Source organism: Danio rerio, chromosome 16, assembly GCF_049306965.1.
Source record: "Danio rerio strain Tuebingen ecotype United States chromosome 16, GRCz12tu, whole genome shotgun sequence".
Lineage (NCBI taxonomy): Eukaryota > Metazoa > Chordata > Actinopteri > Cypriniformes > Danionidae > Danio > Danio rerio.
In genome coordinates, this window is record NC_133191.1 from 29,242,489 (window position 1) to 29,267,840 (window position 25,352).

A 25,352-nucleotide genomic window follows, 5' to 3' on the forward strand; every position below is an offset into this window, starting at 1 on the left:
AAACATACACAGCCAATTAGTCTTTAACAGGACATATCACAAGACATCTTGAAGACGCTAACTGCGAAGCAAACTATTGCTGCTACAGTACATGAAGCTACAGTAGACAAAAGCTGCAGATGATTTCACATGACATAATACTTGAGTAACCGATGGGCATCAGTCGGCTACTGTACGGTCATTCACACACTCATGATCATTTAACTGATCAGGATTGACATGACAGATAAAGACACAACACATGTGAGTAAGGTTTCTCAGATGACAAGATTATGACAGGTGACTAGATAAATCAGCTGCACACAGACTGACCTCAGAGAATCAGCAGCAAATTCACAACACTAACACAGGAATTTCAGAGGTATTCACAGCATAAATGCAAGGCTGAAAAATAAAAATGTCAATTCATTGATTTAATTAAACTTTATAAGAGCAATTCCAGCGTTATGGATGTGACATTTAAAAACTCAAAACATAAATTCACAGAGAAAGTATATGTTAACATTATATTGAAACATCTGTTTATATTTTTTACAAAAGAACTAACCAGAGTTATGGGATCAGGAAAACATCAATCTGTAAAAACATTTTATATTTAATTGAGGGAAATAAACGTGCGTTATGAATGTGACAAAAAAAGTCTATGAGTTCATAGTATACAACATACTTATAGGAAATTCTGTGAATAAACTGCACAATTTAAAAGAAATAATAATTAAAATATTGAGAATTGGCTTACTATAAAACAAAAATGATTCATTTTATTTTACAATAAAAATTACCTTGTGTAATTTTGTTAAATCAAATATAATAGCTTAAAAACACTGACAGAGACATTTTTAAGTATTTCTAAAGTACCGTAAAATATTTGCTTACACAAAAAAAGCAGAAATGGTTTCTGTATTTTGGTGAAAACTTAATTTTTTTCATGGCAAGGTTGATATTTGCATGGAATTGCTCATAAGCTCTAAACATCATTGTTATGAGGTCACGTTTTAATAAGGTTAACATAACAGTGGTGATCATTAGTGATGTGTGGAGAAATTCAGTGTTAACTGATTTGTATTACTTAGTGTAATTACTTCATGAACTTCTATGATAACTTTAGAGCTTGTGCTAAAGATTTCCACTTTAAGAAAGTTATTTTATTTTTGGTTAGATATTTATTTATTTAATGTTATGCTTGACCTTTAATTAAGTTTCTGAGGAGCTTTTATGGTCACTACTGTGCTGACGATTAGACTGTAAAAAAGTCAACACTATGCCCTAATAGTTCCAGTAAAAAGTAAAGTTTACTTGGTCATAAAAGTTACATTAAGCATACGTTATGCTAGCTGATGATATTAGCTGAAAGAGATCAGATTAACTTAGAGGCCACAATACAGTTAGATGGTTTATGTAACAAATGATTAAGTTCGGCGTCACTTTGGCACAGTGGGTACTAGCACGATCACCTCGCAGCAAGAAGGTCACTGATCCGAGCCTCTGCTGGATCAGTTGGCATTTGTGTGGAGTTTGCATGTTCTCCACGCCTTTGCATGGGTTTCCTCCAGGTTCTCAAATTTCCCCCACAAGTCCAAAGACATGCCCTATAGTTGAATTGGGTTAGCTAAATTCGCCATAGAGATGTGCATTTCCCAATAATGGGTTGCAGTTGGAAGGGTATGCGCTGCGTAAAACATATAGTAAGCTGGATAAGTTGGCGGTTCATTCCGCTGTGGCGATGCCCAATTAATAAAGGGACTAAGGCAAAAAGAAAATAAATGAATGCATGATTCTTACTTCTTTTTTTGTCCAACTTCTTTTTTGACTCTAAAAACATTCATTGTTAATATTTTATTCAGTTTGCCATGAAACAAAGAGCTTCCACCTGGAATTAACATGCATTTAATAACATCTCGCAACTACTGTACGTTTGTTTAGACTGTAGATTGCAATCTCACCTAATTATATCATGCTCTTTCGATGACGCATAAGTATATTAAGCATAATATTCATGCCTTACTAACAAGCTGGAAAACAAGTGAATTGAAATGGTGGTAGACATCTAACATTTTGATCGTAATCTCTGTCTTTTGATATGAACCCATGAAGAACATGTTTTGGGTAATTTCTTACATAATGTAATAAGAGTCAACACATGGAGAGTCTGACAACATGAGCAATTACACATTAATATAATGCATTTTCAACTACACTGTAAAAAATCAACTCAACTAAACTCAAAACTGTAGGTCACTGTAGCAGAGCTTTTTCTAGCGCAGAACTTGGGTTGAAAGTTGAGTTGACTTAAAAATGCTCTGCAGCAAGATGCCTTACAATTTTGAGTTGAGTCAATTTTTTTACAGTGTACATCACAGAGCAGATGAAAAGGGTGGATGGAAATGGTCAAGCTTTAAACATTTAAAACTTAAACTTTTATGCAGTTTTATGAGATTGGACTGACAATAACTTATCTTTATACTAGACGTAAAGGGCTAAAAACTTTGACAGAAACATTTTTTTTTTCTTTTTGAGCCAAATATCTTTTTTTTACAAACATAATTGTTGACCCACAAGTAAAGATGGTCAGAACATAATCAGCACTTTTAGACTACAGAACATGCAGAAACTTACAGAGGCATCCATTGTAGCAGCAAGATGTTCTACGAACTGTAAAATGGTTTATGCTTCAAAAAGTTGGAAATAAAAGTAGTTTATTTTTCAAAACGGCATGCTTTTCTAACTAGCATTACATCTGGTGTTATTTAGAGCTGATTCCCAAGACACCTTCTTATCTGCGGCACACATGGGTTTTAACCAGAAGTACCCCTTTGCCTTCTGCCCTTTACCCCAGATAACTCCTCCCATTATGTGTCCAGTCATTCTCTTAGACTTTCCAAACTCTCCCCTGTTGCTTCTTCACCCATCAGTGAGATCTTCCTTCAGTGTGTCTTTTCTTCTCTTTCATTTCTGTCCCCTGTCCTTATACTAAAGGCTGTATCCAGAGCTCGAGAGATTAATGTCCTAATCTGAGCATGGGAACCCACGAGTGTAACTGTGCCACTGCCATCAACTCAAACTGCCTCAACTAGACAGTAATCCAACAATTATGTGGATTGAGAAATAACTTTCATTGCTGTGCTGCTGGGATGCAGTTCAGAGGCACATTTCAAAGCACTAACTACAGTGAATGACAGTCATGCTTGTTTATTTATCTAAATTGAATTTATTTAAAAGATAACCACCAAGAGAAATTAACACCTCTACTGAACACACGCACGCACGCACGCACGCACGCACGCACGCACGCACGCACGCACGCACGCACGCACGCACGCACGCACGCACGCACGCACGCACGCACGCACGCACGCACACACACACGCACACACACACACACACACACACACACACACACACACACACACACACACATAGCTAAAACAATATACAGTGAAATAATTTAAATGTGTATTATAGGTTAAATGCAAGTTAAGTCTAATTGCAAAATAAATAATTATTATGATTATAAATAAATAATCATAATCTAATTGACATAAAATCCCATTGATAAAACAAATAAACAAAATGTTAATATAAATCAGTTGAAAACTCTTAATTCTCTCAAAATTTATTGAAAAAAAAATGTATAAGTGCAATATGGGGTGTTTCATTGTAAGCTTGCTGTAGCCTGTGTAGAATGTTTTAATTTTATTGTAGTTGGCTATAAACATGTTACTTCATCCAGAAATCAAAACTGTAATTGATACTATAATTAACATAAATAAGCAATAAATTAATATTTGTAGAAATAAACAAATAAATAATAAATTATTACCCTAACAATGACATGTTTAATGTAACAAAATTTTTAAATGTTTATCACAGTAAAATATATTGTGTTCAAAGAGGGAGAAAGTGTTTTTTTATCCTTATATTTATCCAATATATTTTAGAGCAGTAATCACAATACCGTGAAATATTATACAAAGTTATACAGAATCTTACACTGACCCATGTTGGATGTAAAGTAAACCCCGTTCAGTTCCCTAGCAAGCTTGGATGTAGGTGCATAAGCGATTTGTTTTTCAGATGTTTGCTGAATCATGGGCTGACCAGTAGCTTTTGATGTGGATGGTCTTTTGCTGGTAGAGATACTGTATACTGTAAATAAATAAAAAATGTCTTTGACAAAATGTAAACAAAAACCTTACATTTACTGCAAAAAAAATTTTTTTTTGTTTTAAAACCGTCGCTTTTCCAAACCACGATAAACCCTGAGAATCCATCCCATGACTATACACAATTCGAGGTTCTTGCACTCCAAAACAAAATGTTTTTGCTGTTTGTTAAAACTACTTATTTGAGATAAGCTGAATCAAAAACTTTTTTGAGTTTTTTCAGGGTCAAATTTATTATGTTAAATCCACATAAATTTGTAAAAACAATTGAATTACAGTTCAGTTGAACAAAGTAATTGTGTGGAACTCAAAATTTTTTACAGTGTATATTTATAGGTTCATAAAATAGAAACAAACAATATAGACAAAGAATGATTCATTAATTAATTTCCTTTTTGGCTTAGTCCCTTTATTAATCTGGGCTCGCCACAGCTGAATGAACCGCCAACTTATGTTTAACGCAGAGGATGCCCTTTCAGCTGCAACCCGTCACTGGGAAACACCCACACACTCTCATTCACACACATACACCACAGACAATTTTAGCATACCCAATTCACCTGTACCGCATGTCTTTGGACTATTGGGGGGAAACCGGAGCACCCAGAGGAAACCCACGGGAACACAGAGAGAACACGCAAACTACGCACAGAAATGCCAACTGACTCAGCAAAGGCTTGAACCAGTGACCTTCTTGCTGTGGGGTGACAGCACCACCTACTACGCCACTGCGTCGCTGACATAAAGAAAAATAATGTAGCAAAAAAATAACACAACTCTTTTATATATTATTTATGCTACTAGATCTTTTTTAGTGTGAAAAGCAAAACAGACCGATTTGAAATAAATACATTTACTCGAATTTGGGAATGACACAAGGTCCATCTTGAAATCTTAACATTAACTTAATGTTTCATTTGTTGGACAGGACATGGCAAGTAGAACATACATTATAAATCAACACTGTTCATTAAAAATATACACACACATTCAAAAAGCATACCTAGTGCTGTAACAATGACTGATGTCAGCAAAACGGTGACCAGCTCAGTCTGTACAAACATAGTACAAACATCTACAGCCAAAGCTTGGCCTATCCAGCTTGGCTAAACTACTGCAAGGAGACATGTTTTTTTTCAATGACACTGCATTAAAACACATTAACATAACATACCAATAAAAGCATTGAGCACAAACCACAGAAGAGTAGAAACAAGACACTTTTAAGATACACAAAGGGTGAAGCGGAGCATAAGTGTGAGAATCTACAACCTAAAAACATGCAAAACAAACTACAGCACATACACACACAAACACAGGGAGTGAACCCTATACAATCTAAACGTTACCCTCTTCTGAACTCATGCTGGAGTCCTCATACGTCCTGTCTCCTCAATACCCGCACAGCCATGGAGCCAGAGAAATACAGACATGGAAAGGGGAGGTAAAACAAAAGGGGAAGACAGTAAGAAAGAGTGTTTGGATTGGACGCTCTCACTCGGCCTCCCTCCCACCCGTTCATGCCCTCAGATCACGCCGCGACATTCTGTCACTTTCTATTTCATCCACTCTTCTTTTTTTGCAAACTCCTCTTTCCATTATTCTCATTTGTCTCGGCCCCTGGAGAACACGGCTTTGTTATTTTCTCCCATATCAACTGTTCCTCTGTTGTGGCGAGATGACTTTTCACCCAGAGTACAATGAAAATAAATTACTCACTGCAACATGCACACATGTGCCACACACACATACACACGCACACAGCATGCTGTTTAAAGGATCCAGGCGAGCAGTGTCCTGAGTGCCTCTACCTCAAACCCACAATTGCCTAAATAACCTTTGTTTCTATTGGTTATATCAGCTGAAGGGTGACTTGTGGACAGTGACCTTCACTCTAACTGGACGATCCAAAACTAGCACCTCTCTTTGACACAAGAAAATCCAGACAGACACAAAACAATGACCTCTAGATGTCTTATGGTACAACAAAAGGGTGCATTACGCAGACGCTTCATCATTTAGGTCATTTGCTGATGGTTGTATTAAAGTCCTCTGGCATGCCACAGAGTATAATAAATCAGCTCTTAAAATATATTTTTCAAGCAAACAATGTTGGCATAAAAAGCTAGAACTGGTCGGTGCCAATAGCCTAGTAAATAAGTGCGCCAACATATAGCACCATCATGGTCACGGCGACCCGACTTCCATTCCCATTCTCGAGGTCCTTTGCCGACCCTTCCCCTGCTCCCAATACTTTCCTTTCTGTAACCTCTACTGTCCTTTCCAATTAAAGGTAAAAAAAACTATTAAAATTTTTTATATATATATATATATATATATATATATATAACTAAGATTACACATTTTAGCCCAATACTGATACAGTTTTTCATGTTGTAAATAATTCAAAATACAATGCTAAAATTATGAAATGCTGAAATTGGGCAACAGGTTATATACAAACAGTTCATTTAACAGTGTTGATTAATGTTAATTAAACTATCAGCATTTTTTAACAACTAAATGAGTGTTAAATACAACCTTTGTATAATTTAAAGTGCCATATTTTTATTATTTTTCCCAGCTAACCCAAAAAATCTCTGAAACAATATGCTACTGAATATTAATAATTCAAATGTATTAATGAACATTTTTGCAAACCATGAATGCACAACTGATTCAAGTGAATAATAAAAAACTGATCTAGGACTAATGCTGAACAGCCTAAAACAAATGTGTAACAAATTTGTAACAAATCAGCACAATGCCAGTCTGTAGTCTTTAGTAGCAGCTCACAAATGTTACCTTTGATGCTCAAACACTTCTGTAGCAGAGCCCTGAGGTCTGTTTTCTATACTTCACTACATCTGAGATGATTAGACCCTGGATTTTTAATCATGATACATGATCTATGGCTAATTTGTTTCTTTAAAGTAATTTTTTGAGCCTGTACAAAATATCTGGGTTATAATTAGTTTTTTTTTTTTTTTTTTTTTTTTAAGTTTATTGCCATTTTAGCATCTCTGGCTACTTCACAACAGGATTCAGAAGGATTCACATTAAAAGACTTTAAAGTCTCTCTAGATTAAAATAATTATCTGAAGACATTAATAATTGTACACTGCAAAAGTATGGTTGCTTTTGCAATATTGACATTTTGGAGCAACTTCTCCTTTGAGCTGTTAAGTCCATGACTCTAGTTTATCCAATACGGCATCTTACTACAGCAGAATAAACCGCCAACTTATTAGCCAGCATATGTTTAAGCAGCAGATGCCCTTCCAGCTGTAAACCATCACTGGAAAGCATCCACACAAACTCATACACTACGAACAATTTAATTTACCCAATTCACCTGTACCACATGTCTTTGGACTGTGGGGGAAACTGGAGCGCCCGAAGGAAATCCATGCAAACACGTGGAGAACAAGCAAACTCCTCTTAGAAATGCCAACTGACCTAGCTGAGGCTTGAACCAGTAACCTTCTTGCTGTGAGGCAATCAAGCTACCCACTGTGCCACCGTGACACCTAATCTCATCATGTCTTAGAAGAGTGTTTTGATTTTCTTCCAACTAAGGGCTGGATCTTGAAAGGTTGTTTGAGCAGTGAGCACTGAGAATATCTGGATTTAATCATCTGAGATTATATGTGTTCCTGTTCACTGAGAAGGGCAGATACATTAATCTGATTTAAATTTGCTATGTTACTTAAGTGTGACTGTAGTTAAATTATTAATTATTCCTTGACAAATAAATCTGTCATTGAGAAAATTTTCCGTGTCTACAATTATACATTCAAGCTGTCACTGGTGTGATACCCATTTTAAAAGCGTACCTTTTGAAAAGGTACCACCTCTGCAACAGTTTTAGTATCTTTATTTCAGTGTAAAGTACATAAGAGTTTACAATTTTTACATTGAAAAAAATTATGTCTGCAAAAAGGTTGTATTCAATTTATATGTGTTGATGTTAAATAAACAAATTAAATTTAGTAATGTTCAACTTCATTTGTTTAAATTCAACCCAAATAAACAGTTTTCAAACCATTTAACTTTAAAAATTGATCTTTGAATAATATTTTTCAGTGCAGAAATTATGATTGTATTACTATAATTACTATTATTGTTATGAATATCATTTTCCACAATTCAGTAGAATACTTTTGCATAAAAATATCAATTGGTTGGTATACACTTTCCTTATTAACTTTGTTTGAAATGATACAATCTGATCCAGTTTCCATTAAGTAAAAGTCAGTTTTTTACTGTTTAAATCACTGTGTGCCAAGGAATTCTCCAGTGCTTACATTCAGTGAGTGGTGTTCTGTTTTCAGCAAAAACTGAGAGTGACAAACCAGTGTCAATAAACTAGACCATTTTCACAATCAGAGCAGCATAGACTTTCGAAAAGGGGTTTAAAAAGCAGCTCTTTAATAAACATTATACACATTGAGAAAAGTGATGATAATGCAATTTAAATTAGAAAATAAAATATTAAAGTGTTTTTTCTATTTAACTTGGATGGATGTACACCTAGGGTAAGAAAATAATTAGACACTCAGCTCATTCATTCATTAATTTTTTTTTTGGCTTCTGGGGTCGCCACAGCGGTAAGAACCGTCAACTTATCCAGCACGTTTTTATGCAGCGGATGCCCTTCCAGCCACTCCCCATCTCTGGGAAACATCCACAGACACTCATTTACACTCATACACTACAGACGTTTTAGCCTACCCAATCTACCTGTACCGCATGCCTTTGGACTGGTGGGGGAAACCAGAGCACCAGGAGGAAAAAGACGCGAAGACAGAAAGAACATGCAAACTCCACACAGAAACGCCAACTGACCCAGCCGAGGCTTGAACCAGCGACATTCTTGCTGTGAGGCGACAGCACTACCTACTGCGCCACTGTAATCTGTAGCAATCACATGGGTTCAAGTGTAATCATACAATATTCCACTAGGAACATTTTTGTGTGGCAAAAAAACCCTTAAAAACAAATAATTTGTTTGATTGCATCTTCTCGCCCTTGTCATGGTGCATGTTGACTACTGGTAATTACTGAGCAGAACACATAGTCAGGCAAACCATTTTTTTTTTTGGTACATAAAAGTGTTCTCAGAGCTTTGTATGATTACAATTGAACCCCTGAAGTCAAATGGAATGTTTGGACAGTATTTTTGGTTCCTTTTCTGGACTTTCAGCATCTTAGGGCTGTTGCTGTCTATGGAGGATGAAGAAGGTCGCTGGTTCAAGCCTCGGCTGGGTCAGTTGGCATTTCTGTGTGGAGTTTGCATGTTCTCCCCGCATTCATGTGGGTTTCCTCCAGGTGCTCCGGTTTCCCCCACAAGTCCAAAGACATGTGGTACAGGTGAATTGTGTAAGCTAAAATTGTATGTAATGCGTGTGTGTGAATGAGTGTGTATGGGTGTTTCCCAGTGATGGGTTGCAGCTGGAAAAGCATCTGCTGTGTAAAACATATATAAGTTGGCGCTTCATTCCGCTGTCGCGACGCCAGATTAATAAGGGGGCTAAGGCAAAAAAAAAAAAATGAATGAATGAATGTTCTTAGGATAAACAAAAGTCTTGGGATTTGAAAAACACGAGGGTTAGTAATTAAAAACAGAATTTTCATTTTTGGGTAAACTAATCCTTTCATGTCTGAAAATCTGAATTTCTCAGATTTCCTTCATGGTGCAAACCCAGCTTATTTTTAGCATAAGCTACAAAGGGCTTTTAGAAAAGCCATGCATTTCCCAATATCCTCATTAGTCAAGGACCATGCATTTCCATCAAAAATGTTTTGTGGTGGAGACATTTCAACAGGAACAACACTAAACTTACTGACATGATATCTCTCTCTATGTTTTACAAATATCAAGCATTACATCCTTTATTCATCCGTCTGGCAGTCAGAAACAATAGAAGGCTCCGAGCAGACCTTTGTCCCATATTATTTCATAAATGTGGTAAAATCATCTCAACAGGAAAAGAAAAACAATGCCCTGATCCTGACATTAGTGAAGAGTTTCCTCTCCCTCTCATCCAAATATAACAGAAGCAAGTAAACAACCTACTACACACTACATAATGTGAACAATATATGAACATACTGCTGCTCTACAATTCTTCTCATACTGTTCTTCTGCATGTCTGAGAAGAGTGCTGAGTGAGGCGTTTAGATTTCAAATCCTCTCACTGATCCCTAGGACAAGGCAGGGGTCTTCAGAAAAAACCTGAAACCAAACAGTCAGCAGGGTTCTGGCCATTGCAACACAGAGAGCATGGAAACTCCTTGCACCAATTTAATAACAATGTGCTGAAATAATGCTACAGAGAAGCCCACATTGGTTTGATAGCAGTCAAAGCAGTTGCTTTAGCCTAACTAAGACATAATCATAATCTTAATCATCTTAATGGTATAGTCCCCCCACCCCCCCACCCCAAATGGAATAAATAAATCAGTCAAAATATTCCACTATTCCAATATTCCACTCCTCTTTATATTCCAAACCTGAATTTTTTGTAGATCATAAAAGGAGAATGTTGTGTCTCAAATTAAACATTATATCCCATACACATAAACGCCATAAACTTTTTTGTATGGAATATCGCACTTTTCACTTCATACATATAGTCTATAAATAGCCTACCTCATGCAAAATCTCTTTTCTAATGACATCTTGACCAGTGCAAAAACCTGTTATTTATAAAAGATCAACCAATCAACAAGCAGGAATGATCCAATTCACTCTCAATGGACAAAACTGAGTTGAATTAAAATGTACATGTATTTGTTTAGCAAGCAGACACCTTCATCCAAAGCAACTTGCAATGAAGATCTAAGAGTGATTCATCAGCACTAGTGATTTAAGGGAGGAATTAAAGAGAGCGAAAATAAACACAATTTTGAATATGATTAATTCAAGTGAGAATTCAACTGCTTTTTGAATATTATTAGGTTTTCAGCTTTTCAAATAGTGTTGGGTGGTAATTGCACAGGCATGGAACATTAAATGATAAGGTTCTGGAATTTGATTTCATGCTATGTATAATGCTACCATGAGAGGACATTCACATGCCAACCTCGGGCTCCTTGGAGGGGGGGTGTAAACTTATGAGAGAGAGCAGAGGTTGAAAGGTCCCCATGGATGTTCTGTGTGCAAGCTTAAATGTCTTGAACATGTCTTGCATGAGGAGTTGTTTCAACTGAACATACGTAACAACAGAGAAGAAATGAAAGGCTATTGCAAACTCCATTTTATAAGATAATATTGTCAAGCAGTATGCATGAACATTTTACTTTTTATACTTAATTTGATTTTTTTTATGTGGATACACATAATTTGGGCTTAGTGCACAAGTACACGATTTGGGAAACTCCTTATTTTTTTGATAAATATCTCAGAAAGTCGAAATAGACTATTTTGTGTTCCACAGAAAAGGTTAAGTTACATGGGTTTGGAAGACAAAAAGCCGAGTAACTGATGACAGAACTTTTATTAGTTTGGTGAATTACCCCTTTAAGAACATCAACACTTACAACACACGTTTTCTGTGGCTATAAGCTTAAAACAATACAGACAGGTACTAGTCTAGATTATTTCTTAGTGCTGCATCCCAAAGCATATTATAATGTATTATAGCAAAGTTCAGGCAAATAATCGCATGTCATTCAAACGAATAGCATCACTGATCCAAGAAAGCAACTAGTGCGTGCCATCATTGCTGTTTGGCGACGTACTAAAGTGTAATGCAATGTATTACAATGTCATTCACCTTCATCAATGAAACATTATACTACAAGAGTTACAGGTTCCGCCGACGTGTTACATAACAACAGAGTTCAAAGCCTGTTGGCTTATACATTTTACAGATACATTTAGAAACGTGCAGTATGTATACACATCAGAAAGAAGATACTACGCGGTGCTACATTATACCGGTACAGTAAAGCGCTCGGGTTTTAATCTTTTCTTTGACACTTCTCGAACTATCTAAGAGGGAGCGCGGGTGTCACACACCAGCGACAGCTCGCCTCCATAAAACGGTTATGTTTATTAAAAGAGATTATACCTATTGGGACTTCTTTGTGCTTTGACGACCGCCTCCTGCTTACTGCTTTTTCAAGAACACCGCTCCCAGACTTCTTCGCAGTCGCCATCTTCCTCAAACAGCAATGATTAACTCCCCTCTGCTGTGTCTGGACGTACCTTCCAAGCGGACACGCCCACACGAAATCCTACAGCCAATAACGCGGCGGATAATACTTAATACACCTATGAAACGGTTCTCACTTTATAGCACCGCCCATCTCTCTGCCCTTATTTAGTCAGGTGACGCTGCTCAGAAGTGTGTGACGTTAAAGATAAAATAAAGAATAATGATGAAAATAATAAAGTGTATAACGTATTGCAATTTCACTGTCACTTTGAGTATTAAATGAAGTAGAGTGGAGTTGAGTGGAGTCTTTCCGTCTGTCTGCCTGCCTGCCTGCCTTCCTTCCTGCTTATCGATCTATCTATCTATCTATCTATCTATCTATCTATCTATCTATCTATCTATCTATCTATCTATCTATCTGTCTATCTGTCTATCTGTCTATCTGTCTATCTGTCTGTCTGTCTGTCTGTCTGCCTGCCTGCCTGCCTGCCTGTCTGTCTGTCTGCCTGTCTGTCTGTCTGTCTGTCTACTCCTCACCTTTAAAATGTTGCATACAGAAAAAATCCACACAAAAATTATTTTTCTTAAATTTTATTTAAACCATTAGCAGACATATTCGATTTGTCTTTGCAAAGCATAAACAAGCTTTATTCAAGTTCTCAGACAAACATTATTCAAGCTATTTGACAGCAAAAAACACACTGACAATAAGCTTATGAAATGCTGAAATTTAACCATTTATCGGAGACAACACACTCTTCACTTGTGTGTTTGTCATTTCCCAGCTTTGTGATCTCCAGCTACGGCTTCTCCAGCTGAATGTCTTCCTCACAACAAGCCACATCCTCATAAGGGCCTTGCTGAATGGAGCGCTGAATCTGATGGTAAGCTGAGTTGCAGTCATCCAGATTAAGACCCTGTTGGCAGATATTTGAAGATCGTTCAGAAATAAAAGCTAATAAAAACATTTTTAAAAAGTAAACCACATTTGAAGATAAGGACGGGGTGGGATTATTTTCAAATTTTTTATTAGCTCCCCTGTGAATTTTTTTTCTTCTCTTTTTCAAAGATTTCACAAATGATGTTTAATAGAGCAAGAACTTTTCCATAGCATTTCATTTTTTTCTTCTGGAGAAAGTCGTATATATTTTTTTCTACAATAAAAGCAGCTTTTAATTTTTTTAACCATTTTAAGGTCAGTTTTTTTAGTCCACTTAAGCAATTTATTTTTTCGACAATGGCTTGACTAATCACCCCTACTTGCTTAGTTAATTTAATTAATCTAGTTAAGCCTTAACCTGAATACTAGTATCTTGAAAAATATCAAGTAAAATATTTTGTACCGTCAACATGGCACGGATAAAAGATATTAGTCATTAGAAATGAGTTATTAAAACTACTATATTTAGAAATGCGTTGAAATGTTTTATGTGCCTTTGCAGAGACTTTGTGAATATTAAGTCACCAATATTACTGATAGATGGTATGATGTTTACCTTTCTTCTAATTTTTTCCTTACCTCCATCTATCTGTTGATTTACCTATTTTCTCATTTTTAAGAATTATTATTTCTTTATGATTATATTGCCTTTTAAAAACTCTTGTTTTTATTGATTTGGTAAATATTTAGTGTACGTGTTTGCTGCTACTTTCTATGATATGCTTTTGTAGTACATTTAGACTATAACCCATTGCACAATTTTCGTAAAACTTTCCTCTAATTATATTTCTGAAGGTAAAATAAATAAATAAATAAATAAATAACAGATGAAATGAAAAATGTTCCCTTAAAACAGAAATTAAGGGAAAAAGTATACAGGGGGGCTAATTATTCAGGAGGGCTAATAATTCTGACTTTAACTGTACATACTCCTGTGCCTTAAGTCACATTATCAAAGCTGAATCAAAGTGTATGATGTAATATGTTAGGCAGATGGGTGATATTGGAAAAATCTGGAAATTTTCCAGAGGATCTCTGATCTCTAAATGCAACTTGCAGTTATATCAACATTTTTAAAAATGTCCTTCCAACAGTCAGTGTAGAAGGATTGGCATTTCTTTTAATAAATAGAGAAAATAATCAGCAATTTTGACTCACACTGACCAAATAATAATGTCTATAAAATTACCAACACCTTCACTCTTTTGTTTGTTTGTCTGTGTGCTTTGGTTTATTTAATTAATTCTCTAATTACAGATAATAAGATCATTTATATGTATTATTCAATATGACTTTATTACTTTAAACGTTTTGTTTGTTCATGTCCTGTTTCCTCTGTATTATTTGAAATAAGAAAATAAATATTTAAAATCGTTAAAAGAAGAAGAAACATACCTCATAGATATTCTCTTCCTCCCTTTCTGTCTTCCTGTCCAGTTTATTCACTTTCTTTGACTAAAGAAGCAGAATTAAACAATTGTTTATTTTGATTTCTCTTACGGTTCACAGATCAGTTCAAATACATGAAATTGTCATCATTAAACATGGCTCTGACCTTACAGAGGAGCATGGTGCCCGGAATCAGCACACACATCAGCAGCAACACTCCTTCAACTGTTATAATACTGTTTTTCACACCCTCGCTGAGGTTCAAAGTCTTCTCCAAAGGTACTAACGAAAGAGAATGTCTTAAAACAGGGAGATTTTTCAAGGATGCCACTTCAGTACAAGCATATCAGATTGACTGTATTTTTTTATTGAATGTCTGGAGGGGAAAAAATAAACATGAGCCAGAAAGCTGTTCCTTTATTTCATCTGACAATAAGTGTTCCCTGTGTATATGTAAGCAAGTTAAGTAAAACAAACTCAGCGTGAATGAGTGGAATTTGGGTTTATGTCATTGAATGGGTTATTTGTGTTTGCCTAATTCAGCCAATTGAATGATTTGTGGGGATTATTGCACAATGCAGCCTCTTACAGAGTGCTTGTATTGTTACGTTTATAGGCATTTATATTCATGTAATGATGACAAAATAGGGACTTTGCAGGTCTACAACATATTATGGGATAGTTCCCAAAAAAATGAAACTTAATATAAATTTGCTCACTCTCAGGCAACCCAAGATGTAGCTGTCATTTTATTTTCTCCAGCAAATAAAATGGCTTTGTCATGTTTTCATTATGACAGTTTACTTTGTAACTGTTTTCCAGTGCAAAAAACTTTTGTACATATTGGACCTGAACCTACAACATACAGGTCTGTAAATCATTCATTCATTCATTCATGTTCTTTTCGGCTTAGTCCTTTTACAAATCTGGGGTCGCCAAAGCGGAATGAACCGCCAACTTATCCAGCATATGTTTTACGCAGCAGATGCCCTTCCAGCTACAACCCATCACTGGGAAGCAGCTATACACACTCATACATCATGGACAATTTAGTTAACCCAATTCACCTGTACTGCATGTCTTTGGACTTGTGAGGGAAACCGGAGCTAGCACCCAGAGAAAACCCATGGGAACGCGGGGAGAACAAGCAAACTCCACTCAGAAATGCCAACTGACCCAGCTAAAGCTTGAACCAGTGACCTTCTTGCTCTGAGACAACAGCACTACCTACTGCGCCACCCATTAATTATTTGTGAAATCTTCATTTAAAAGACCTTTTCAGGGGAAAAAAGATTAAATTTTTTAAAGAAAATTAGCTCGTTTGATCATGCCCAAAACTTTTTTGAGGTCTGGAGGGAAATTTTCAACTTCTACTCTGAGGCTTATTCTTGTGACCTCGCCCCTGATCCAGCAATCACTGCTTTTGGTTGGTCTGACTCACATCGTGGGTTCAGTCAGTAATTTTAAAAAGCTGTTCAATATGGAATGGTGTTAGCAAAAAAAAAAAAAAAAGGGAAAAAGGCATCAAGACCACCTTTTAAATCATGGCTTCAGAATTCTCTACCACTTTACAATTAGAGAGACAAAGACACAATCTTTCTAATAACATTGCTGGATTCGAAGCCACCTGGAAACCCTTTTTTAATTATTTGTCAAATGCCCAGGATAACAGTTTAAATGTATAACCCTGTCATCGTCTGCAAGATCACCATATTTCCCACTGGCCAAGATATATATGTGTAACATTGCTAACCCATATATAATATTGGAAGATCTGATGTAATAATGGTTTTAAAATCTTCTTTTTTTCTGTCGTATTTCAAAATATAATATAAAAAAAAGAATAATTAGCAAGACAGATTTTGACTACTAGTTCAACATTTTTGTATGTACTGACTCAAGTAATGAAATGAGGACTATCACTTTTATATGGAATGACTATTCAGCATTCACAAGTTTAGTTCATTTACATGAGCAAATGATAATGTTATAAACAGCAGAGAGTTGTATGAAAGCAATTGATGCATGACCAAAAGCATTTGCAATTCGTTGATAGGAATGGGAAACTGCTATGATGTGCACAAATGACTAATTGTTTTGAGAAATGCATTAACTGTTTTGCAAATGTAAAGTGTTGTGAGAAATGCGTGAAATGTTGTGAGAAAAACTGTAAATGACACTTTAATCCTAAACGAGTGTCCATATTTGACCTAACATTGGGTTTATTTGTAAGTTGTTCATTTTTAAGAGTTTATAAACAAGTATGATCTTACTCACAGTATATTTGAAGGAAGGTGCCATGGGAAAAAAAGGTAAGTAAACCGTGCTTGAGTTTACACTGATACAGGCCCATATCATTGACACTGACGCTTTTGAAGACCAGCGAATGGCATATAACTCCATCTTTTTCACCCTCTGGTTTGTTCATCACATTCTTTGTAAAGTTTACCAAGTCAGGCATTGTGGTGCCATTGATGGCGGGAGTATTCTTGATCCAGCTGACTTCAGGGCTTTCTTTACAGCGGTAGCAGCAGCGCACTGTGGCTTCTTGAGAGACCTGCACACGCAGTAATGGCTCATCCGGCTCCAGTTGTAGATCTTCCAGTTTACCACTGAGAACAGCTTATACAGAAGACAAAAAAACAAACAAACAAAAGACCACAAAATATGCAGTTAAAATGATATTGTTAACTGTTCCGACAAATCAGAGCAGAGTGGGTGTCAGAGAGAAGACTTGACAGCTGAATGAGCCATATCAGACAATAGCCATGTTGACATGAACAGCTTTTTGTCATTCTGATTAAAATCATTCCTAATGAAAGATTAATGTGAGAAAAGAGGTAATAGTGTGTATTATAAGCAAAATTAAAGTCCTTTAAAACAGCACAACATGGGTACTTTAAACAGCCAGTTGCAAGTCTTTAACATTTGTGCACTGTTTAAATTTACTACCCTTTTGTTATGTTAGGGATGAAAACATCCACCGAATTAAACTGCTGGACTTTTTTTCCGCAGAAATGGAGGGGTCTGGCTGCAGGCTCGGTGCAGTGCAATCTGAGCTGCATCCAATGCTTTTTAATGCGCTCACCTAACCCCACCCCTAACCCTACCCATCACAGTGAGGTCACTTGCTCCATTGAGTCTGACATTGCATCGCTGAGTGATGCAATATCAGCCAGCATCATAAAGGCTGCATTCAGATACTATTGTAGAAATCAGTACTTCAGTCCTGATCAAAACTACTAAGTGTTTTTAAAAATGACAGGATTTTAACTCTTTAAGTGCCAAGTTGACAAATGATGTCACTGATTTGGTGAAAAAAAAAGCACACAAAATGACGTGTTTTCAATCTAAAAAGTAATTGTGGACTGGATTTTTTTTTTCATTTTTGTTTTGGACATGTGAACGATAAGTAACAATTTTCATTTTTTTTCTCCCTAATGTATAGTTGGTGGCTGTTTTTGCCCCAATGACTTCCATTTCAACCACATTTGATGGCGTCTAAATACAGACTTTGTTTTTATTTACTCCATGTAGTTCTGAGATGCAGATTTGATTTTCTCAGATGCATCAAGCTAAGTGCATAAAAGTCGCTCTCACACTTTCACACACTCACATACACGCTTTAATTTGATGCTATACTCCATATAAAATCCAGAAACTAAGCTTTTTTTTTTTTTTTTTTTTTTTTTTTGCACAGGCCTATTTAAAGGTTTAATGGTGCCAACTGATGATCAACAGTAAAAATGACAAATTTGACCTCTTCCCAACAGGGAAAACCACCAACAGTCAATAATGTATGAATATATGCTGTCATGCTCTTGTAATCAAAGAAGTTGTTATAATGGAAGTCAATGGGGGAAAAGCAGCCCCCAGCAGTAAATTAGGGGGAAAATGAATTAAATCAGAGACAATGCATCAAAAAGACTCATTTCACATGTCCAAGACTTTGATAAAAGATTAAAAAAAAAAAATAAATCCAGTCCACAATTACTTTTTTATATTGATAATACAAAATTTTGTGTTTTGTTTTCAGCATTTATGAATATGGCAATTAAAGAGTTAAAATGCTGAAATTTTTTAAACAATTTAGTAATTCTGATCAGGGTTGATTAACAGATTTAAGCAAAAAAAAAAAAAAAAAAAAAAAGAAAAAAAAGATGCATTTCTACAGCAGTTTAATTTAGTGGATGTTTTCATCCCTAACATAACAAAAGGGTAGAAAATTTGCCCAGAGTGTCTCTATGAAGTTTCAAATCAAAGCATTTTCTCAAAATATGTGTCAAAATAAGACAAAATAAGACTGTCACCAAAAATCATTCTCCTAGCGAAACACAGAAGTGTTGGCCAGACTCAAAATCACTCCAGAGTGGATGAAAACATCCCCAATAGCTTACAAGGGTTAAGATGAGTATACAGTAGACAACCTTTGAAGTGGATCAAAAAAGGCTTTCACAATTGTTCTAAAACAAGAATGGGTGTTGTTCAATAGTTTTAGGAAAACCGTTTTAATTCACTTGAATTGTTGACTACTGCATGCATGAATAAATACTTCAGCCATGACTTCACGCTAAGGTTCCATTAGCTGATGTGTTTACTACTATTAGCATCTATAGTTGTGCTTTAATAAATTAATGACTTTATTTCAATTAACTAACATCAACATAAATAAAAATATGCCATGAATGTGTAGTTCATTACTTGATCATGTTAGTAAACATCATCTACTGTAACTATATTGTAAAGTGTGACCAACATACTTTGTGTATTAAAGCAGCTTAACATTCAGCTTTATTCTTCACTCAGTGGCATTTAGTTTAGTCCACATGATATCAGCATGTTGAAATCTATTAGCTAAACCATACTCTTTCTACCCACAGAGTACTATATATACACACGGCTTGGCGTCATACATGGACAGTGAAAAATTTAATTATACCCTTAAAATTTGAAAGTCACACTGAAAAAAAGAATGTAAAAAAGGGGAAGATGGTAGTAGTAAGATGCAAACAGCTGCTCTGAGAGGAAATCGGCTTCAGTGAAGCAGAACACAGACGTGCAGATAGAAATTTGCTCTTCGGTAGTTTATTAAATACATCAATTTAGTACATCTACTGTTTAATCCACATCCAATTATTAAAAGGCAGCATTTTAATAATAAAATTCATCAAACCACTTGTATTCTTTTGATAGTTTTTTTATTTTTATAAATGCCACATGTAAAAAATAACTGTAAATCAACAGTCTCCTATATTTGGTGATTTGTGACTATCAAATTCATTGTAGACCCATAATCTCTGCTCTCATATTTTTTATGCTGAAAAGAAATTAAAAAAAAAAGAAAAAGGCAAAGAAAACGTGAATTTATATATTTTTTATTCTAAGTATTCGGAAATTCTCCATTATATAAAAGAATAAGCTGCCAGTAATTGTTTTGTACTGAATGATTTATAATAATGTAAAAGCCTACAGTTACATTTTCATGAAATTATCATGAGTTGTAAGAGCAGAGGTCAATCCTCATAATATAATTTGAAAGTGTAAATAAATGGTACACACACACACACACACACACACACACACACACACACACAAACACAAACACACACACACACACACACACACACACACACACACACACACACACACACACACACACACACACACACACACACACACACACACACACACACACACACACACACACACACACACACACACACACACACACAAAGTTAGCACTTTCCTGTAGAATCTTCAGTAACATATTGGCAGCAGTTCGCCAGTTACTTACTGTAATCCAAATACAGCAAAAATATTGTTTTCACATTTACTCATTGTATATTTTCAGAATTGTATGTATATTTTCACTGTAAAAATACAGCAATTTTCACAATGCAACTTTAAAACACAGTAACATACTGCAAAACTGCATACAGTTCATATTACAGTTAAATACTGTAATTTATAAAAATCATTAACAATTTTGTTTGCACTGTATGCTTTCTAAAAACTCTACATTTTTATTTCAATGTATTTTGTTTCTATATAAAAGCTTGGCTTACTTTAAAACCAAATTCTCAATGCTGAAAAGCATTACTTGAAATAATTTTCAATAATTTTTAGAATCTGCAAAATAAGCAATGTACAAGAACACAGAAGTAGCACAGTAAATTAAACTTCAAATTTAAATTTAAAAAAATGAAACAGTATTTGAGTATTATTTTTAACAGTGTCCACACCTACCTGCAAAGAAAGACAAGAAAAGCACCAGCCTGAACCCCATTTTCTCTGATAATCCAAATTAACTATTGAAAATCAACTGCTGCTAGGTATGAAATGAGCCGTTTGAGTGTTTGTCATTCTTTCCTGCATCATCTACACCCACCCATTCTGCTGTTTCACTTTGTGGTTCATACATGCAGATGAAAACACTCTGCTGAAAATAAGGACAACAACAGCTCAAGTCATTTTTAGATCATTTATTTAAAAAAAAGGAAAAGAAAATTATAATAAAAAAACGTACCTACATTTTTCTGATGTATCTTACATATTAAATCAAAGCCCAAATACACAAAATAGTCCTTGCATAATCATTTATATAGACAGACAGCAATAGAATGCCTGTATTGAGTGGACTCCTGTACAAGAAATGACATAAAAATACGGTCATGGATTGCAGAGAGTTTAAAAGATCTAACAAAGAGCACTCAGCATTAAGAGCTCAGGCATTTCGGAGAGCAAAAATGAGTGGAACTGCTAAAATTTGATGGGCATTGAGCCAAATATCAGATGAGCAATTAACACTGAAATGAGGAGAGGCCAGATAAGGCAGTGTCTGCCATCTGAACTAAAAGAAAATGAGATTATGAAAACTAACCCAATCTGCAAAAGGCACCCTATAAATAGATTTAAACATACAAGATATATCACTATATATACGTATATGTGACAGATACACAAGAAACTGTCAAGGAATGAGAGAGAATGCACCCAAAACTCTCTCTTATCAATTATTTAGAGCCCATAGGGATATCCATTGTTGAAAACAACTTTCAAATCAAGTTTAAAATGTGCACAAATCCACATAAAATAAAATAAAGGTCAGAAATTGAGTAATAGTTTGGATGGTTATGGGTGTACTTTGTCTCTCTCAGTCCTTACTTGATAATTGGCAATGCATAGTATTGTAATTACATAGTTCTCAAACAAAAAAAACTGAATAAAAAATGAATTATCGCTCATTTAAACAAATAAAAATGAAAATAAAAAGCCGGTAGGAGAAGAAGTTGGCACTTTAAACATCATCGCCTGGTAATTTTATAAAAAAAAAAAAAAAAGACTGATAAAAATTGACGTGTACCAAAACGTGGTTGGAAAACCAGACTTTTCTGGAAGCCATTTTAAATTAAGTCTGATGAAGATAAACAGTCGAGCGAAGAGCGGGAAAATAAAAACCAATTCTAAAATAAATCAAATTAAATCAGCAATTTCAACTTAAACATGAATATTAAAATCACACTACGTACAAAAAATAAGATAAAAAAACCTGCAGAAATTGGCATTTGGTGGAATGGTAGAAAAACCTGTCGCAGTAGCATTATGAAAACATTTACAGTACTGGTAAGAAAACTGATGGTCTGTGTTCCTGTCTCCAAACTCTGAGACAAAACCTGCAAGTGTCTGATTCTCTGTGGTATCCTAATAAAACAAGAGAGCGGGAGAGACAAGCTGGTCCCTTCCACAAATTGAAGCAATTTCAATTTCCTTCCGTCTCAAACAAAATAAGGCATCAAACTAACAAGCCAATCCATGCACTTTTTTTTTTTTTTTTGGTGACTTCCTAAACCCCTTTTCAGCTTTCAAGGTGTTTTCATATCTAAACATTGTTAGCGATTCGCGACTTCTTTGGTCCTGCTTTTATAGAAACTACTCCCCTGCCAATAAAATATACCAGAGAAACAATTAAACAACTAAAAGGAAAACTAAGAATATATATATATATACTTTATATATATATATATATATATATATATATATATATATATATATACTGTATATATATGTATATATACTGTATATAGATATAGATAGATCAGATGCATCTAATTTGTAATGTAACTGTACACAAAAGAGTTTCAAAAAATTAAATTGCTCATGTTTTTTTTTTTTTACAGTCACACCTCCTAAACTTGCATAGACACACACAAATAGGAAATGTATGATGATTATCCGTTTCAACGTACTATCTGCATAAGAGTACATGCTTCATATGTGTGGATGGGAGCTGCAAGCTGGGCTGTATGCGTTTGATACATTCAAGCTCCTTTGTAATATGCTCTGATTTTCTTGCACCCACTGTCAAACCTTGTTACCATCAAATTGCAAAATCAAATCTTTTTCTCTCTCAAAGCCTGCCTGATTTTACCTTCCCCAAATCCCTTTCTCTACTTCCTTTCAACCATGCAATGATCTATCCTACTTAGCATTTCTTTTCTCATTTGCAGAGCATCCATAAAGAAAAGACCTCCCCCACAAAAAAACTAATGAAAATCCAAACCAAACTGGTAAAACAAATAAACAAAACAGGGTTTTAAAAAAAGACATGCTTTAATTCTCCATCTTACTACAGTTTCATGCTATAACTATTTAGTTCTCTGCTTAAAAATATCAACAAATACATTTCAATATCTGTAATTTTTGAAAATACGTACAATTTCTGATAAATATTAGCATGAATGAACATGATCTTAAAATGTGGAGGGATGAGAAACGAAAAGAAAGAAAGGGCACATTTGTTTAGTTTGGATGAACCTGACTGAAATTCAGTCTGAGCTGCAGGCTTCATATGCGTCAGACTGCGTTCCCAAAGATGCAACTATACTTTTCTATGAATATAGATAGCCTTTTGATGCTAAATGACTTCTGACATGCTTAGGTTTATCTTTGTGTACAGTATGTGTGCGCATAATGCTTCCACATGCACATGTAGCATTTCACTCTGAGATCTCTCTAGGCTTTGCACATTTCTTTGGCATGTTTTGGTAAGACTGTCTCTCGCGGCTCTCAGCAGAAACACTCACACTCTTATTTATGCTCACGGATCACTATTATTTCAAAACACCCACTTCAGGTCATTTCTCAGTGGAATGGAAAGCACCAGAGGCCTGCTGTCAATCTTCTGAAAGGACAGTTTGGAAGAGAGAAGAGAGAGCAGAAACGTTCAGGCAGCAATAGTCAATCAGCAAATCCCCCCGAAAGCAAGTCTCGACTCCAGCACATACAGTGATCTGAGGACAGAAGATAAACAGATGGAATTTTTAAAAGAATTGCGCTAAATTAAAAGGGAATTGATGAATATAAAATGGTGTACTAAGTATGTGGTTGTACCTTGTAACAGCAGGTTGTGTTGTTTCTCAATTGTAATGGCCCCCCTGAAGTGTGTATTTAGCAAGAGCTTCTTGTAATTTATAATGGTCCTCCTCAACCAACTGAGAACAAACACAAAACAAGACAGATGTATTAATAAAAAAGATTGAGTCTGATTTTATGTCAGTACCTTGACTGGTTTAGGCATGTTGTTAATTAAATACAATTTGACAGTAAATGTGCCAGTAGGTTGCAGCAAAACAGCCCTAATGAGTTAAACATAAAATTCAATCGATTCATTAAAAAATGCGGATTCATTTAGAAACTAGCAACTAGCTAGCAAGCGACTGTCTGTAAAAATGAATAACTGAATAGTTGAGTCACTTATTTTGTTTTGAAATGAGTATTTCACACACACACACACACACACACAAACACACACACACACACACACACACACACACACACACACACACACACACACACACACACACACACACACACACACACACACACACACACACACACACACACACACACACACACACACACACACACACACACACACACACACACACAAAAAAAGTATTTCACAAAGTGTTTGTAGCGCTAAAATGTACCTACTACAGTATATCAGTGATAAGTTAGGAGTACTGAAGAGGATCAACAAACTATATTAAAATATATGTTGCTGGCAATATGCCTTGGAAAAAAAGATATTTTAAAAAAATTGACCAACATCAGTTTTTAATAAGACTTAGCCTTAATCGCTGAAGTATTTCCATGTGGTAAGAAATATGTTTGTGAATGTATTTTTGAAATTATTTTAAAATACATAAAAATAAAAAAAAATACATTCATGCAAATAAATGTTATACAAATACATATTTGGTTATTTTATTTGAATTGTTGTAAAATCAATTTGACTTTAAAAGACAAAGCTTTTTTTCCCATGAAGTGCTTTGAAATATGCATTTTAACTTTATGTTTTACTTAATCTCAAATGAAATAGGAAGAGAAGGTGGGTGAGTGTAGCTCCTCCCCTTTTTTAAAAACAAAAAAATAGTTTTGTAACAGCTCTGCCAGTGAGAGTGGTTGAGCTCAAGTGCATCAAATGAAAAGCAAATGAGGTGTGTCTTAGGCCGTACTCACACTAGGTACAGTTGTCTCGAACCGGGCCAAAGCACACTTGTCCCCCCTACCGTCTCCCCCGATGGCCCGCTCTCACACCACAAACGGGCTTCGGCACGCTTACGTCATCGCTGCTGGGCTGTTCAGTGAGAAGCACTCTCTCACTCAGCAGCACAGTGGAGATTTCTCTAGTTA

General features: G+C 35.4%; 3 protein-coding genes across 57 annotated transcripts in view; all 3 read right to left on the minus strand.

Annotated features, from left to right (window-relative positions):
• Positions 1 to 12,350, minus strand: part of lipeb (lipase, hormone-sensitive b) — a 52,289-nt gene extending 39,939 nt beyond the window's left edge. For 2 of the 18 annotated variants that reach the window (XM_073926037.1, XM_073926033.1), the window contains exons 1-5: positions 12,242 to 12,350; positions 5,513 to 5,547; positions 5,167 to 5,277; positions 548 to 576; positions 313 to 384 (exon numbers count right to left, since the gene is read on the minus strand). Coding sequence is in view for 8 of the 18 variants with exons in the window: in XM_009292348.4 (XP_009290623.1) it covers positions 5,513 to 5,554; positions 12,242 to 12,329 (130 nt within the window). In the remaining 10 variants the exon portion in view is untranslated. Of the gene's footprint in view, positions 1 to 312; positions 385 to 547; positions 577 to 5,166; positions 5,278 to 5,512; positions 5,555 to 12,241 lie in introns of all 18 variants that reach the window. The other 16 variants (XM_068214135.2, XM_073926043.1, XM_073926036.1 and 13 more) reach the window with 11 other exon arrangements.
• A 553-nt stretch (positions 12,351 to 12,903) lies between these two features.
• cd79a (CD79a molecule, immunoglobulin-associated alpha) lies at positions 12,904 to 20,998 on the minus strand. Its single transcript, NM_001326470.1, has 5 exons — positions 20,904 to 20,998; positions 16,935 to 17,279; positions 14,824 to 14,939; positions 14,664 to 14,723; positions 12,904 to 13,245 (listed from the first exon to the last, which is right to left on the minus strand). The coding sequence occupies exons 1-5, from the start codon at positions 20,941 to 20,943 to the stop codon at positions 13,129 to 13,131; spliced, it is 678 nt and encodes a 225-aa protein (NP_001313399.1). The 5' UTR covers positions 20,944 to 20,998; the 3' UTR covers positions 12,904 to 13,128.
• Positions 20,999 to 23,248: 2,250 nt separating this feature from the next.
• arhgef1 (Rho guanine nucleotide exchange factor (GEF) 1) overlaps positions 23,249 to 25,352 on the minus strand; it is an 89,665-nt gene continuing 87,561 nt past the window's right edge. For 37 of the 38 annotated variants that reach the window (XM_073925098.1, XM_073925091.1, XM_073925089.1 and 34 more), the window contains 2 exons: positions 24,048 to 24,148; positions 23,249 to 23,947 (listed from right to left, as the gene is read on the minus strand). In XM_073925098.1, coding sequence (XP_073781199.1) covers positions 24,074 to 24,148 — 75 coding nt within the window. In that variant the 3' untranslated portion in view covers positions 23,249 to 23,947; positions 24,048 to 24,073. The remainder of the gene's footprint in view (positions 23,948 to 24,047; positions 24,149 to 25,352) is intronic. The other variant, NM_001044848.2, reaches the window with a different exon arrangement.